This window comes from Enhydra lutris, unplaced genomic scaffold (assembly GCF_002288905.1).
Source record: "Enhydra lutris kenyoni isolate GAN:26980312 unplaced genomic scaffold, ASM228890v2 scaffoldscaffold36, whole genome shotgun sequence".
Lineage (NCBI taxonomy): Eukaryota > Metazoa > Chordata > Mammalia > Carnivora > Mustelidae > Enhydra > Enhydra lutris.
Genome location: NW_019154120.1, coordinates 20,497,727 through 20,509,892, shown reverse-complemented (window position 1 = coordinate 20,509,892; position 12,166 = coordinate 20,497,727). Strand labels below are relative to the sequence as shown.

Below are 12,166 nucleotides of genomic sequence, written 5' to 3'. Positions count from 1 at the left end.
GGTCCTGGGATGGAGCCCCACATCGTGTTCTGATCACCAGGGAATCTACTTCCCCTTCCCCTCTCCCTCTGCCACTTCCCATGCTCATGGTATCTCTCTCTCTCTCTCAAATAAATAAATATTTTTAAAAAATAAATAAAGGGGCACCTGGGTCGCTCAGTTGATTAAAAAGCTGCCTTCGGCTGAGGTCATGATCCCAGGATCCTTGGATGGAGCCCACATCGGGCTCCCTGCTCAGCGGAGAGCCTGTTTCTCCCTCTCCCTCTGCCCGCCGCTCTGCCTACTTGTGTTCTGTCAAATAAATAAATAATATCTTGAAAAAAAAACCTGAAAAAATTTAAAATTAAAATTAAAAATAAATAAAAGTATAATTCTAAGAATGTGAGCATTGTTCTTCTGTTAGAAACTCATTTAGGTGACATGCTTTACAAAGCCAACAGGCAAATTAGAATTTGACTAAGGTGATAGTACAGGTATTAGAAATGTTTTGTGATAATAATCAGATTGTTGAAATTATCAAAGCTTGAAATCATTTGTGTAGGTCTCTGAGAAAATGACTCTTCTTTACCAAAAAGATTAAAAAAAAAAGAAGAAGCAGCAGCAGAAGGAATGATTTGGAGTCGTGCTAGTTAGTTATTAGATTATGAATACATATTACCTAACTTCATGAACCCTCTTCTCCTCCCTTGACTCCAAGAGCACTTCCTCATGAGTCCTCTAGGCCAAGAGCGTAAAGTCAAAATAAGGCCACGTGGCTGAACCTCATGAGTGTTCCCTTCACTGTGCCTTCCAGAAAACACAGGCTTTCTCAGTATGTTAGGAAAACATAGACAAACAAGAACCGAGATACGGATTCCTAAAACTCATTAGCTTACCACTGCTCAGAATTCAAAGAACTGGAAGGATAATTTATTATTCAAATAAGAGGAATGATTTATACAAAGGACACGTGAAAGAACATGTTGCATGGAAAATGATTTAGACAATATTGGGACTTATTCTCCAGCTGCCCGTCCAGCTGCGCTGACGTCCTGGCTATTCCAGGACACACTTGGTCTGCCTGTCCTCTGGAGCCGGTGCACCTGTGCTTGCTCCTTCCTGGACCCCTCCTCCACCAAATAACACCACCTTTGGTCACTTTCCTAGCCTTCTTCCTGTTTTTGCTTAAATGTTATCTTTAAAGAGAGAGGTTTTATTTACAATAACTATCCTGGGACTCCTGGGTGGCTCAGTCTGTTAATCATCTGCCTTTGGCTCAGGTCATGATCCCAGGGTACAGAGATCGAGCCTCGAAATGGGTGCCTTGCTCAAGCGGGGAGTCTGCTTCTCTCTCTGCCTGCTGCTCCCCCCAGTTTGTGCTGTCTTTCTCTCTGACAAATAAATAGAATCTTTTAAAAAAATGACTATCCTATTTAAATTACCAATCCATAGTTACATTTAAAATTATCACCCAGTTTAAAATTGCAACCACAAGACCTCCCCCACTGGTAACTCCCGACTCCTGTGTTCTGCTTTATTTTTCTTTACTGTCCATAGGATGTCTCTGACTTTATTATGTTTTTTTGTCCCTAGAATATATTTACATGAAGGTAGAGATTTTTCCTTTTTCTTTCGTCCCTGACACATGCATGTCCTCTTCTTTCTCTACTGTCGTAGCCCTGGCTTCTAGAACAGTGCCTGGCAAATACAGGGCACTCAATAAATATCTGTTGAAAGAAAAAAAATGAATGAATCTTATGTGAGAACCTGACGGGGTGGTTAAAGAATAACATAGTTATTAATTATATAATTATATATTATTATATAATTACATTTTATAATAATATATTATATTAATATATTAATATATTATATACATTATATATAATATATATTATGTTATATATTATATAAAATATATTATTTATTATATTATTATATTTTATAATATATTATATATTATATAATATATAATTATAACTATATATTATATAATTATATATTATATAATTATAATTATATAATTATATAATTAACTTAAATTTTTTATTACTTACTTTTTACTAATTTTTTTACTACTTTATTGAAGTAAATATTTAAATTGTACAAGGTATTGATTTTTGTCATGGAACACATCCATGACATTGCCAATATCAACACACCAAACGTGTCTACTCTGTTTCTCTGTACTCCCATGCAATCTTTCTACTTGTGTCCCCAGGCATATACTGATTTGCTGTCACTGCGGAAACACACAGTATGTCCGCTCTCTTTTTTCTCTAGATTCTTCCACTAAGTCTAAAGATTTGAAGTTTATCCACTGTTGTATATATTTGTTTGTGCTTTTTGTTTCTTTTCATTGAGTTATATTCCAACACATCATGTACATTTTACTTGCTCACCTATTAATGGATATGTTTTGTTTTTAGTTTTTGAGTACTACAAAAAAAGGTGCCATGAAAATTCAGATACATGTTGTTATGTGGACAAAAGCTATTATTTCTCTTGGGTAAAAAATCCCCGAAGAATGGAGTGGCTAAGTCATATGGCAGGTGTATACTTAACTTCTAAAGAAATTACATATTTCCCGAAGTACTTATATCATTTTTGCGTTCCCACCTTTAGCATACAATTTGGTCGCTCCCCATACTCCATAAGGCCAGTCTTTTTATTTTAGCTGTTCTAGTGGTGGTTTTGTGCTTATTTCTTAGAGCTTTTCATTTGTATTCCCCTGATAACTAATGGATTAAGCATCTTTTTATGTGTGTCTTTGTAATTTGTCTATCTTGTTTTATGAAGTGACTTTCCAAACATTTTTGCCAATATTTTTTATTGGTTTGTCTTCTCATTATGTTTTAAAAGTTCTTTAAATATTTGGAATACAAATCCTATACATGTGCATATTTTCACCCATTCTGTAGGTTGTTTTTTTAAAGATTTGTTTAGTGGTGTCTTTCAAAGAGCAAAGTATTTGAATTTTAATCAAGTCCAATGATCAATTTTTTTCTTTTATGGTGTACTCTTTGTGTACTATTTAAGTATCTTGCCTACCTTATCTTCTCCTGGAAATTTTATAGTTTTAGCTTTATATTTAAGCATATTGTCCATTTAGGTTAATTATTATATATTGTGTGAGATAAGAATTGATACTAATTTTATTTCACATCAAAACCTGTACTATTTTCTTCAGCACCATTTAGAAGAATTTCCTGCCTCCTTTCAATGGCCTTGTAACCTTGGTCAAAAATCAATCACATAGATGAGTCTATTTATGGATTCTCCTTTCTATTCACTTATATATCGGTCTATGTTTTCACCAATCCCAAACTGTTAATATGTTGAGTTTTGTATTTTAACTTTGTGATCTGTGACCTTGTTGATTTTACTTATTAGTTCTAGTAGCTGCTTGGCAGATTCATTGACGTTTTCTACATCAACAGTTATATGAACAACAACAATGGACAGTTTTACTTTTCCTTTCCAATCTGTGTGCTTTTCTCCCCTTTTCTTTTTCTTGACATATTCCAATGGCTAGTACTTACAATATAATGTTTAAGAAAAGTGGTGAGAGCAAGCGTCTTACCATTAGTTTTTCATCATTAGTTATATTTACCAAAGGCTTTTTTGTAAATGCTCTTTATCAGAATGGTAAAATTTCTTATTCCCAGATTGCTAAGTTTTTATTATGAATGAATGCTGAATTTTGTCAAATACTTTCCTTCACTTATTAATACAATTACATAGCTTTTATTCTTTGTTATGTGTATATGGTTAATTATACTGATTGATTTTCAAGTGATAAACCAACCTTGCATGCCTAGGGTAAATCCCAATTTTTTGTCATTCTAGCTCAATTTTTATCACTTATAAGTATATATTTTAATAATAACAAAGCAATTAGATATGGTTATTTAAATATTTATTGCATCTTTAGTATTTTCCACTAAAAAAATTAATGAAGTGAGGAAGTAAAAAAGGGAGGAAGTGGTGAGGAGAATGATAATGATGACATTAGTTGAAGGAATTTTCAGTCCTTCTTTTTTTTTTTTAAAGATTTTATGTATTTATTTGACAGACAGAGATCACAAGTAGGCAGAGAAGCAGGCAGAGAGAGAGAGGAGGAAGCAGGCTCCCTGCTGAGCAGAGAGCCCCATGTGGGGCTCTATCCCAGGACCCTGAGATCATGACCCGAGCCGAAGGAAGAGGCTTTAACCCACTGAGCCACCCAGGTGCCCTGGGAATTTTCAGTTCTTGATGGACTGGGTCCCTACTTCAATATTGATGAGGATTCTATAATTATTCCCAGCTCAGAGGAGAGGTGAAGATTTTCAAAATAAAGAAATAAGAAAATGTTTGAGGAGTGTGTGTAATTTTATAAAAATGCTGCTATTTTTTCAGATTCAGAATAAAAACTTAATAGATTACTTTTTCCATCAATTTGGATCCAGGGAAAATCAAGAGAAAAATTCAGGGAGCTATCTAAATTTCATCTATTCATTGGCAAAAACAATTCATTTATGAAGGGTTATAATGTCATGAACAATCAAATAAAAATGACTGAATCCACTTATGCATAATAGTTTTAATGTAAAAAGAAATAAGAACAAAAAATATGGTATCAATTTCTTTACCATATGTAAGGCATACCATAAGCAATTATTCAAAAGATATATGTATTATACCAATTGTTTAGACATTTCTTTTTGTTGTTGCTTAAACATTTCTTAATGATAATTTGTAACAATATATAATCAAAGTGAACTAAGTTTCTTTTTATCTCCCACCTTCCTGTATTCACTTCCAGGTCCACCCCAGACCTTCTTATTTAATAAATAGATTAGTGTAATTATTAGTACAATTATTTAGACTACAACTGAACTGGTGTTCCTTTTCCTGTATATCTTGTGTGGTACTACTTTTAGGTTAATGTTTTTTATTCCCCACTGTGATCATTTGTTTTATTGCTCAGAAATATGTATTCAAAAAACATTCCAAATGATAAAGACTGAAACAATAAAGATACAGGACATAATCTACGTATGACAAATAAATGATACTGCTGATGTTACTAAAAAGATATTTTTGTATTTGAAGAGTCCAGACATTTTTTAAGCTTCTGAAACTGCTTGTTCTTATTCTTAGGAAATCCAAAGACCATTCCAGGGTGAACGTGGAGAACCCATGACCAGTCCTATCACATCCAACTGTACTCCCATGTTCAAAAGTGAGCAGAGTTAAACCTAAATTAAATCCAACAGTGTCTTCCCATTTTTGACTCTAGAATACATTATTCTAATGAGAATCATTCTAGTTGTTAGGTCAGTCATATGGATCCATTCCAAACTCTCATATTTATTACCATCCAGCATGGTGATTAGAGTATAAAAGGAACCCAAAGTGGTCTTCAGGTGAAAGGTGAATTTGCTTACCATACCACAAATACTTGACAGAGTTCATGACCCCAATGCACCTACAAATGTGCCTGAAAACATACTACCAAAAAATCTTCCATGTGGCATAGGTCATGATGATAAATATAGAATTAGAAGATTTTTAGCAGGGACATTTTTCTGAACTAAGTTCTCATGAGGGCAATCCAACAGGTGAAAGGCCAACTTAAATGCAGCAAAATATTTACTTTATGAGTCAAGGTTGTTTCTGACTGTCATTCATGGGATAATGCATATAGCGAACAAGGAAGCTGTGCTTGTTAAAAGTAGCAAAAAGAGAGGTATTTCCATTGTGTGGCAATACCTTGGACCACCATGTGGGCAGCTAGAAGGACTACTGATAGCCAAGTCAGAGGTCCAAATCCTTGCTCCATCATTAGCAGCAGGGAAAAGTCCTGGACCTCACAGGATCCACCCTTGGAAGATGGGGTAATTATATGAGGCCTGTTGGGAAGATCGAAGTAATTAAGACAGGTTAAGTACTTAGAATTGTTCCTGGTATAAGAACTGTGCCATAAATGTTATTCAATAACTACACTCGAAAAACTAGCAAGCAATAAAAACGTGAAGCATGAAATGCACACATATAGTGATGCAACATTTCAAGGATTTCAGTACTTTGATGAATTTATAAATACATTACTTTATCTCATTTGTATGTATTTTTAAATATTTCATAGATAATACTGCTATTTCACATTCTACATTGAAAGGTTTCCAGCATCTTTCCTGAGAAAATGTTTATAGTCATATGTCTGAGAGGATGATCAAAAGGCTTACAAGTAATTCACCCTTCAGTGGGGGCTAAGGCTGCCCATTATTCCTTTAGTACAAGGGTTCTCTCTTCTGAGTGTCAGCATTTTTGCATTTCTGCAAATCAGAGTCTGGTTTTCCTCATAGCAATCACAAACTTCACCTGTGATGAATGCCTGTATCAAAATGTAAATACACTTTCACAAAAGCACTGGACATTTAATTCCAATTCATGAATTCAGCATCTTCCTGGCTGTAGACAGGAGCCACTGTTACTCTAAACCCAGAACATACACATTTTTATGGAGGTATGAGCTGACAGCATTGTTTCTATTCTTTCCTCCAAATATTTGCGTAGATAATATAATGAATCTTGAAAAGAAAATTAGTCACGAAGCCAGAGTCTCAAGCTCCATTTCTTTGTACTTATTTGTGGGTTGTCTCCAGCAACCAATTTTCAATCCCAATTGAAGAACAATGGCTTTCTAAGGTGTGGTGGGATGCCATGATTCTCAGCTTTGGAGGGTTATGTGGGTTGGGGAATTCGCTAAAAAGAACCTACTCCTTCTCCTGTCCATAATGCAGTAGAGAGTAACTCTCCCATGAACACTGGGTCAGGAGATGAATTTATAAATTCATGTTGAGAAATTTTATTATCCAAAGCTAACTTTAAAATGTATCATTTACTCAGACACACATATACTCTTCCATTTTTATACATAAAAACCACTATCAGAAAGTCATCGTTGACAACCTTAAACCACTCCCTTCAGCAAAAATCTGCAAGAAAGATTCAGATCTTTTTTTAAGTTTAAAGCAAAATTCCTCTTCCATCGAAAGTCCCTGGTGTCTTCACCCATTTAGTAAGTTTTGAAGAAAGAGTTCCTTCCCTTGAATATACATTTGTTTGATTTTCTGGAATGTCATCTTCCTGCAAAGCTGTTGATGTATAGTAGATTCCACTGAATGCTGGAAGTGAGCCATTTCAACATGAAAGTTTACGCTCTGTTTCAAGGAATAAATAAGACTCACGTAGCAATCTTTCTCATTCAGATCTTCAGCCAGTCAGCTCATTTCCGGAGCTTAATCAACATCACATAGGGCGTGGTGTCGACAGTCTCCAATTCGCTTTAGAAAAGACCATACAATTACCAAAACTGAGCACTTTTAAATTTTAGTGATGTAAGTGCTGTATCACCACCATTACCATCTCCACCACCGCTCTACTACCCAGTATGAGAACAAGAGTGAGGAAGAGGGAGGGGAGGGGAGAGAGAACGAGAGCCTGTATCTGCCATTCCACACAGTGAAGACAGGCACTGCTGTGAATTGGAGACAATAAGTAAATCAACCCTTCTTCCAGGACATTTTTAGTTCCGTGGGCTTCTCAGTCTGAGCTTCTCTCTTAAACTATGTGAGTCTAGTATTTAAAATATATATGTATGTATATATGTTCACACACACACACACACACACACACACACACACACGCTTCTATGTGTGTTCTGTTGTTGTTATCTAAGAACATGACCCTGAATCTCCAGCAAACACTGCTTTTGGTGTTCGAGAAGTATCTCTATGTTCTAATGCTCAAGGGAAACACCTTGTTTTTTAGTACTTACTAGATATATAGAACTACATTTTATGGATGATTAAAGAGATTTGCCTGGATTACTCTTTAAATGTACATGATATTTTCCCCCCTTAACAGCTACTTTTCTACTCCAGTCTCTCCCTTGAGTTATAATTCCATTGCCTACGGGAGAACCCAGACTTCCCAAACCATGCTACCGCTTACATTCTCAAAGCAGCTGATTGGATATATTTCATCTTATAAAGATGAGATCTACCAAGTCACAGGAAGAAAAAAGAAATCTCTAAAACTAAAAGAACTTTGACAATTAATTTACTATAGCTAAAGCATTGGCGGTAGAAGTCATTCTTTCCAGCACCTTCCCTCTGTACCAGCTAGAGTATCTGCATTCCGTACTGGAGTAGTTACAGCATAGAAACAACCAGCTTCTCCCTCCTCTACTGCACTCTGGGTGCATTCCCTACAGGGTCAGAACAGCTGAGAATGGCCACCATGCCTCACCACTCCCAAGGGGACTGGTATCTGGTAAGGGAACAAAAAAAGCAATCACCTTCCTTTCCCTTGGAAAGTCATGCTTACTCTTCTATTCTGGACTCTCCATTTCTTCCCGCACTGAAGTGACTACTTCTCTCACTGTTTCTGAATCGTGGGTATTTCACTTCCTCCTTTAATCTTCCTGGGGCTTAATTTCTTTTCTTTATTGGAAGTTGCAGGGCCAGTGGCCAAACAGTTGATAACTTAACATCTGGGAGCCCAATTCTAGAAGACTCGATTCAGAATGGCTTCATCTCATCTCTAATTACATATATCATTAGCAAAGTGAAGCAGGCCTGCGGGGAATTCTGAAGAGGGAGATGGATCTACCTGGTTTCCTGGACGGATGCTAAACACAGCAGGCCTGATTTTCTACCTCAGGCACTGCAACCAGGAAAGTTCCAGAAAACAGGCTTTTGCCCTAGAGGGATTAGACTGGGAATTCAAAAGCTGCTAGAACAGGAAGTTTTTAATCACTTTTTAAATGATTCATGTAATTACAGACCATGTTTTCTTTTAAGTGATAATTTCATAGAATATTATGGAAATAACATTGGAGCCCAGACATCTTTTTTCTTTTTTTTTAACTTGTTATTTTACCACTAGAAAGTGAGTTTCATGGTTTCAACCATCATTTTGATTGCTGTCCTGGGCCATTATCATTGCTTGATTCAGTCATTATTAAGTAGTTACTGAGACATTTGCCCTTAGCAATGCAGGAAATAAAGGAACTATTCCTGCCTTCTTAGCATTGATAATCTACCTGGTTTGAGATACAGACGTGGGCATTGATGCTACAGAGCACAGGAGTTAATGGAGAAACAAGGACAATAGAAAAGAAATGATGTGCGCTGCTTAGAGAAAGCTTTGGAGCCAAGACTAGGCTTGTTAAATGGCACAAAGCAAGAAAAGATATCTAGGGGCGCCTGGGTGGCTCAGTGGGTTAAGCCTCTGCCTTCGGCTCAGGTTATGATCTCAGCATCCTGGGATCGAGCCCCACATCAGGCTCTTTGCTCAGTGGGGAGCCTCTCTCTCTGCCTGCCTCTCTGCCTACTTGTGATCTCTCTGTCAAATAAATAAATAAAATCTTTAAAAAAAAAAGAAAAGGTATCTAAATTTATTCACTCATTTTTTCAGTAAGTATTTCTATATTAGGCTTTGAGGGTTCAATGATGAACAAGTAACACAGGTCTTCTTCTCAAGAACTGGGAAACACAGTAAACCAACGACTACATAAGTATTAATAGATTGGAATATTTCTCCAATGGGATAAACGTCAACATTCTTGAATGTATGTCCAACAGAAGCTGTGAAGGCAGATGGCAATGGGGGAAGGAAAACCTTACCTTGTAGAGACAGACTTAGATACAGTTGTCCTAGGCGTTTCAGACCAAAGTGCCACTTTGGTTTTTAGTTCTTTATTCTACAGTTGAAAAAAAAAATGTACAGAGATCACAAAGGTAGCACATTCATTAGCCACATGCTTAATGCTTCTGATCATCCCACCACCAACGTCCTTCCTTGGCACTGAGCTTGTTGTTTCGGGCACGCTATTAGAACACAGAATGTAGCCAACTGAGAGTCCCTTATGATCTCTGAAATTACAAACACATCTTGAAAAATGCATAATTCTCCAAGAGATTAAAATGGAGTAGTCTACGTGAGCTTCCGAAATTTAACAGCTGAAATATGTTCTATTTCACATAGATAGATGCAAAAAAACCAAAAAACAAAAACAAAACAAAACAAAACAAAAAACTTCATAAAATACTTTGTTAAAGAATCTTGTTAAAGACACCCATGATATTGATTACATTTGTCAGTCTTGGGCAATCTCTTGATTATAAACTCCAAGAAAATAACACCATCTGTTCTTTACTATAGAGTTCATGGCATTTTTAGCCTCCATTCTCCCACTGAAACCTCATAGTCTTGATCTCTATACTAGTGATCAATGATACACATCTTGTCTATCATGTATTGGTTGTTGGAGGAAACAAATCTCATATGACCATAAATATTTTGAATCTGGGAGCACTCTCATAATTCCAGGAGACAATTCAATAGCTGATAATGAGGAAGGCAAGAGTTTAAAGTTCCCAAGTACAAATCCTAGCCACTCAGTAGCTACGTGACCTCATTTAGTTACTTAAACTCTCTGGGCCCAATTTCCTTATCTGTAGGATAGAATCATAGTCTTCTTCACAGATTCTGAAATGAGGTATCAGTTTGTTCTCAGCTCGGTGTATGGCCCAGATTTTAAGACTTACAGACAGTTAGTAATGATTTTCTAGTCCAAGTACCATTTTTATAGCTAAAAACTGAGATCCAAAGAGCTTAAGTGTTCCACACCTTGTTCATGGCAGAACTCAGGTTCAGAGTTGGGTCCTCCCAGTCCAGAGCCAATGCTTCCCCTATAGCATGGCCACACCAAGCACATTCATTTCACAGATCAGGAACATGAGACTTAAACCAGCAAAGGGTCATGCCCAAGGTAGGGATGTCAGTGGGCCACACTGCAGGTCAGAGGTGATTAAATGATACACTAGGGTAGCAGGGGCTAGGGCTGGAAGGTAGCTGGGTGGGAAGCTAACAGGTAGAGCTAAGGCTTCAAAAAGAACAGTAACACACCAGCTCCGATCCCTAGTAGGAAACTAAGGAGTTAAACTGTCATATAATTGAAGTTTAAAAGGTACTTCCTAAAAGTCCACCAGATGATTTGAAGTAAGCCAACAACAAAATGCATTTTGATGGAAACAATTATGAGTGCCAAGCAAATGTCAAGACCTTTACCAGGTGCTTTCCATACAACTTTTCCTTGATAACTTTTACTCTTTGGCATATTAAATAAGGGTGGCAAATCTCAAATTGTTCAGGTTAACTTGTTTCTGATGACCCATTCTGTAGAAATGGGCAGGCTTTATGCAGGTCTGCCTCCAAATCCCATGCTCTCTTCCCCACAAGATGTTATTTTTCTGTAACCAGAGGAATTAGCTCAGCCTCCTTATATTACAAATAAGTAAATGGTGAGCCTCAGGAGGAATAGAGATTCAATGATTTCCAGAGGGATTTCAGATCTAATAAATATGAAACAGAAAAAAAATAAACTGTCAGGAAATTAATCAACAATTAGTCTACTGCCACCGTCCATCCATCCATCCATCTCTGCCATGTCAATGGCACCAAGCCAGGAGCAGAGTGAGTGGGAAGAAGCACAAGAAAACGTGCATCTCTCCCTCCAGTACACAGGACGCATGGTAGAGTGGGAGTGATAAAACAAACACGTGGACATAAAAAATGTGAATAAATAAAGGCAGGTCAGGAGAGGCCATAGGCATTAGGTAATTAATTACTAAATAGAAGGTATAACAGAAATCAGTGTGACAAGAATCATTTGTCACATTTTCATACACAAGGAGATTTCACCTGGACCGTGATGACAAAGTGAAATGGCCTAGGTGGAAAAGGAGAAATGACTAAGGCAACAGTTCTTCAAGTGTGATCTTGGGATATCAACAGTATCAGTATCACCTGGGAATCGGCTAGAATTACCGATCCTCAGTCTCCAGCGAGATCTACTGAGAAACCTGAGGTGGTCAAGGGATGGGTTTGTAGAAGCTCACCAGAAGGTTCTGACATCTGCTCAAGTTTGAGAGCCATTGGACTAAAGTACTCGTTTTCAGTGTTGGTTGTATATTGGAATTATGTGGGGAGACCTAAAGCTTTTTTTTTTTTTAAGATTTTATTTATTTATTTGACAGACAGAGATCACAAGTAGGCAGAGGGGCAGGCAGAGAGGGAGAGGGAGAAGCAGGCTCCCCGCTGAGCAGAGAGCCCGAATGCGGGGCTCGATCCC

General features: G+C 37.0%; 1 protein-coding gene across 1 annotated transcript in view; it reads right to left on the bottom strand.

The window, feature by feature from the left end:
• Positions 1–5,292: 5,292 nt before the first annotated feature.
• The window catches only part of LOC111154303 (coiled-coil domain containing 68), a 56,861-nt gene continuing 49,987 nt past the window's right edge, over positions 5,293–12,166 (bottom strand). Inside the window, exons 11-12 of the mRNA XM_022513812.1 lie at positions 9,657–9,733; positions 5,293–7,310 (exon numbers count right to left, since the gene is read on the bottom strand). Of these exons, the coding sequence (XP_022369520.1) occupies positions 7,253–7,310; positions 9,657–9,733 (135 nt within the window). The 3' untranslated portion in view covers positions 5,293–7,252. The remainder of the gene's footprint in view (positions 7,311–9,656; positions 9,734–12,166) is intronic.